Source organism: Oryzias melastigma, linkage group LG5, assembly GCF_002922805.2.
Source record: "Oryzias melastigma strain HK-1 linkage group LG5, ASM292280v2, whole genome shotgun sequence".
Taxonomy (NCBI): Eukaryota; Metazoa; Chordata; class Actinopteri; order Beloniformes; family Adrianichthyidae; genus Oryzias; species Oryzias melastigma.
Genome location: NC_050516.1, coordinates 25,764,538 through 25,770,139, shown reverse-complemented (window position 1 = coordinate 25,770,139; position 5,602 = coordinate 25,764,538). Strand labels below are relative to the sequence as shown.

Here is a 5,602-nt window from a genome sequence, read left to right as displayed (position 1 = left end):
CTTGCGGGCCGCACGAACAGCAATCTTTCATATGAAGACGCGGGCCGCAAATTATCATCCTGCGGGCCGCAGATGGCCCGCGGGCCGCGAGTTTGAGACCCCTGTCATAGAGGAACAAGCGTCAGTCAGATCTGTGAAACATTTAGCAACTAAAAACTAAAGTAAATGTTTTTAAAGGGATTTAATTTCATTGATAACAGTTGAACTGACTTGTCGTCCACAGAAAAACATGCGAAAAATTGATCTTCTTCTATCAAACTTAAAGTCTCTGGGGGCTAATGTCCTTCATGTTTTCTAACAAAACTGCCATTGGAGCTTCTAATTAGCAAAACACACCTGATGCAGGTAATCAGCAGCAGGTGGCACAGGTTATCTAATCAAACCAGTAGGACGTCAGGCCTCGAGGCCTGAGGCTGACGCCCCTGCTCTAGAACATCCATCATGTTTTACAAAAAATAAAAGAAACTATTAAACTATTCATCTTAAAATCCTTTTAAACTCAACTAAGGGTTTATATTCATTATCATTCACAAATGAACACATCATGAAGTCATTAAAATGCTACTGCATTTATTATATTTATACCTGTATTATATCTAGAATTTAACAATCAAACAATATTCCTACACACAGCACCTAAAAGGGCCTTCAAGATGATTCAAATAAACAGACATGAATCACCCGACTCCTCATCTCAAATGCTTTAATCAAGGTGCTTCTTCTGACAAGCATGACAAACTAAAACGGGAGGATTTTATGTGAGTGTGCGTCTCATTACATAAAGTGACCCTGAAAGTGTTTTGATTAAAGTCACATTTCAGAGAGGGGAGACCAGCCCACGACATCTCATTTAGAGAAAACCAGACTTCCCCCATTTATCTCTTGTTTGACATGAGCGTGTCTTGTGTTTAGTAACATAAGCCAGCTAACATGGTTGCGCTTTTAGGGGGTCTTGGAGTAAAATCACAGATAAAAGATGGAGAAGAAAAAATGACAGCTGTGTAACAGAACCCACAATAAGCAGCAAAGCGACTCTGATCTTCAGGCAGACGTCTGTTTAAAACAGCAGCCACACCAGGGGAGACTGATGGGACTTCATTTAAGTCTCCTTCTGTTTTCTCCACTGCCTCCCAGCAGGAGCTTAAATATTAGACATTGGACAGCTGAGAAGATGAGAGAAATGGACGCCGTTACCTGAGGCAAAATGGAAAATATAAAAGACAGAAGAAGGAAGAAAGAGAGGTGCATCTATAAAATGAGAGCAAAAAAAACCCAATAGGAGACACGGAGAGAACAGAAAGCAACATAAATGAGCCCCAAGAAAAAAATAAAACATTTTATTTAGTATGGAGAAACAAATCCATTCAGCCTTTTCCCCACTATCTTTTATGAACATTTGGAGACAGAGAGCTGCTCTTTCTGGATTCTGTTTTTGAAGAATCCATTGAGGGTCACGTTGAATGTGATGCCAGGCAGACAGCAGTGCCATTTGAGAGAAAAAGAAACCTCTTTCCAGACCTAAGGTGAGTGGAATGATGAAAAATGTGAAAAAGGAGCGACATTTTTCTAAAGGTCGACTGAATGACATCTGCAGTGAGGCGCTGTTTATAATGCGCATAGCAGGGACTTCAGGTTTAAAAGGATTTAGAGGAGATGCAAGTTCATGGTTTTAAAACAATTATTTTTTTGAGTCAATCTGATAATTTCCTACATACCGAGGATCAACATAGCTGAGTGCAAAACTCATTTCCTCACAATTACAAATCATAATTAGGATGAAGAAGACCTCAGTGGTGCTCATAGCTTCTGATTATGGTCACAGCAAACTTATCAGGATATTTGTTATTAATATTTAAAAAAGTAAGATGGGCTCTGCTAAGTTAGACCAAAAATGTAAAAAAAATCAAATAAAATAGGGTTTATAATAAAATAGTGGAATTCAACCTTGACGGTAAGCAGTCAAAGGAAAATAGAGAGAGTTACAAATCCATGCTAAAAATCCTACCTGATGCAGTGCGGTGAGGCCGTCTTCATTGCAGAGGTCTGGACTCACGTTGTTCCTCAGCAGGTAGCGAACTGTTGCAACAACAGACAAAGCAAGGTTTAGAAAGGAGAAGAAATATCATATTTGATCTCACTCCAAACAAAAGCCTTTCATTTGGGAAAGTGATTTATTATTTTTGTAAAGATCAATGTTCAAACTAATCCAGAACAAAACTATGTTCACACATTTATGTCTGCAAATTACTCACATAGATTCGTAAACTGGTTAAAATTACAGGAATTTATAATCTAAATGCCAAAGCATAAAGCGTATTCTGCAATAATACTATCTAACACACCTTAAAACAGGGACTGAAAGAAAGTATTAAAAGGCTGGTGAAGCAGGATGATGCATGATGCAGAGACACTACACTGTACTTCTGCTAAAAACAATAGAAAAAAGCATAACCAGGTAAACCCAAAGCATCCGTTCTCTCCAGTTCCTCTGATTTTTGTCTGAATCCCCATCTACCCCTGCTTTGCAAATTGTAAACCTTATCAGACAAAGTCAAACGAGTAAGAACAGAGATAAATATCCATCTTGGTTCACCTGATAAATAAGATAATCGTGCTCTTCAATCAGGCATTTAAAGCTCCAGTCTCTACAAGGAGGCTTGCTGCCAAACTTTGAAAAACTGGACTCTTGTGTGAAAGAAAGATCTGGTCTCAAAGACAAGGCTCGGTACAATGTTTTATTGCTCCCCATCCAGAGTTAAAGCCCCAGAGGGCTACAATTTAAGTGTTGGTGTTTCTCACCATCCATTTTCAGCTTCCTCAGTGTCCTGATTTATTTTTCTTTTTAATTATTTAAGGATGGAGCAGCATTCTTGAAGATTTATGAAAAGCAGCAGATTGAATAGAGCAACAGAAATATTGCTGTTTCTTTCTTTCCTACTTAAGATCAACTAAGATGGTGGGTAGTTAAGCAAAGGTTGCAACAAAGAGTCTGAGATATAAAACAACTTGCTTGAATTATTTGTACTCATTACCAAAATAACAATAATAAGATAAACGTGGACACAATATATTATTTAAATCAACCAAAAGATATTGGACTAATTTGTGATTCCAGTAGCTAATTGCACAGAAAAGGAAAGTTTTTTTTTTTTTTCCTAAAATAAGCCTGAAATTGTAATTTAAAGCCCGGGATAATAACAATAATAATCCTAGGCTATAATTTTAAACCCAAATGAAGAATCTAGATATTAAAGAAACTATTTTTACAAAAATGTAATTAGAGAGCATTTCAAAGTCTCTGTTTTATACCTTAGATCAGCTTTAAAAAGAAGACCATGTCCATCACAGTCAGTGGCTGTCTCACTTTGTCAGGACATTTTTAGAAGATTTGCTGCATCACCTACAGAGAGAGACTGTAACCATCAACTGTCTCCGTGTTTCAAAGCCAAACCAGAAAAGAAAGAAAACTGTTGCAGTAGCTGACTGCAGCTGGTTGCACTCTTGTTTGATTTCAGGTCAAAAATATAGCCGATAGCACAGAGTTTATCCAGCACAGGCTCAGTAAGAATTGGTCTAAATCAATTCCTCATATCACCTCTGCGGCAGTGCCTGCAGCAGGATCCATGAACAGCAATAAATTCAAGTTTAAAGACCAATTTCAAACCTTTTTTTTTCATTTTAACAGGTATGCAAAGAACAAACGCTATCAGCATGTCTGTTATAAGTTGCACGTCTGGCTGTAACACCAGGAAAGAAAAAGCCTGTGAAAATATAACGTGGTTGAACTCCAAAACTGATGTTCCGGCAGTGTTGCAATTCAGTTTCAAAAGCCAAACTACATGTCAGGGAATATGGTGTAGTTAGCAAATACAATATTATTCAGTTGGGAAGCTTACTTGGAGAATAAAGAATAAAATACATTCTTCCAAAGCTCTGATTGATTCACCTTAAACAAAACTGAATTGGACATTTATTCAGAATGTGTGTTGTATGGCTATATGGTTTAGCTTCACAACATCCATAAGAGAGAGTTTGTGTAAACACTGACTCGATAAACAGCATGTTGTTTCATTTCACCTCCACTGCTGTGAGTCTTTGTTACACATGACTCGTCCAATGATGACTGTACAGCTCAAGCCGGTGTGGAAATGTGCACATGAAAATCTGTGAATGCACAATTACACTTGCATGCAGGTTATGAGTGCGAGTATTTGCTCCACTGGTGTTGCTCAGTGTGAGCATCTTGGCTGAGCTCACAGAATGCATCAACACACCTGCCCCCCCCACTGTTTGAGTCTGGGAAAGCAATCAGAGGGTGACAGTTGTCTTATAGTGCGTGTCCACAGCAGATACCTCCGCAAGCCTTTCAGAACTCTTATATTTATTTCAAAGTACTTGAGACATATGAGAGATCCTATTTGTGGTTTGGGTTTTTTTCCTCAAAGACATGCATTCAGAGACTCCTATGGCACTAAATTGTGCTCTCTGAAAGGGTTGGCCATGATGCAGTGGTTAAGATAAAGTAGAAACAACGTGTACTGATGCGGATAGTGGGGATGATATGGAAGGAAAACTAAAACAGAAATGAGAGTAAACAAGAGAAAAAAGGGAATTTAACGCACACACGCTCTGATAAGAGTTTTATCTTCACATGATATTCATGAATGTTTTCATTACTCTTTATAATGCATATTTTATGACGACGTATCTGGTCTGCGTGGCTGCTATGTTGGTTTTCCTTTCAGGTCTAACTCACAAACCGTTGAATTTTTCAGTGTTGATGAATTTTTCATTTTATACCTTTTACAAGGTGCCGACGTAAAGCTCAGAAGAACAAAGTGAGCATTTGACAGAGTGAGTGTGCCAAACCACAAACTTCTGCATCTCTTAGTGCATACAAATGCATCAATAGTGAAACATCTGAGGGAACCGCAGATTGATTAATGCTTACTATTCCACCCTGCACTCAAAGCATTCCTTTACCATTTGAGCCCAGGCACAGTTAATACGTACTCTAGTACATTAGGTGGATGCGTTTACTTTCACCCCTAGCCTCAAGACGTGTTACAGCTCATCTACATCCTCAAAATGTAACCATTTGTTTACAGCCTGTTGATGCTGATTCTTACAAATTCTTTACTTAAGCTTCAGCCCAAAACAATAAACCATAGCTGATGTTATGTCAGTATATAGTGGGCATGGGTGGGCCCCCGTTCAAATTTCCATCTGGCAGCAAGATTCTGTCATAAGATCAATATTTGGCCCCTGGCACATTCTAAAAACTGTTTGATTTCTTGATTGCGATTGGCTAAATTATGTTCCAAGTAGAGGTATAACGGTTAATTAATTCATTTATCCAACCAGATCAATCTGTCTGGGCCAAGATGTTAATCAAATCAAACTATAACATTAGAAAATTGTTTTTAAAGGAAAATGGTTAAAATCAATCTTGAAAATTCCATTTGGATTGAGGTACGGTAGATTTACTTTAACGTAAAAACAACCAAGTGCCATCACAGTGGACAAAACACATGTGATGGCAGCAAAAGTGATTATTACAGTCCAATGTGTGAAAACACGTTAAATTTTACAAAAGCGTGAC

General features: G+C 38.1%; 1 protein-coding gene across 1 annotated transcript in view; it reads right to left on the bottom strand.

Annotated features, from left to right (window-relative positions):
- Positions 1–5,602, bottom strand: part of ppp1r16b (protein phosphatase 1, regulatory subunit 16B) — a 76,110-nt gene that overhangs the window by 24,034 nt on the left and 46,474 nt on the right. Inside the window, exon 3 of the mRNA XM_024270148.2 lies at positions 2,006–2,076. Coding sequence (XP_024125916.1) covers positions 2,006–2,076 — 71 coding nt within the window. The remainder of the gene's footprint in view (positions 1–2,005; positions 2,077–5,602) is intronic.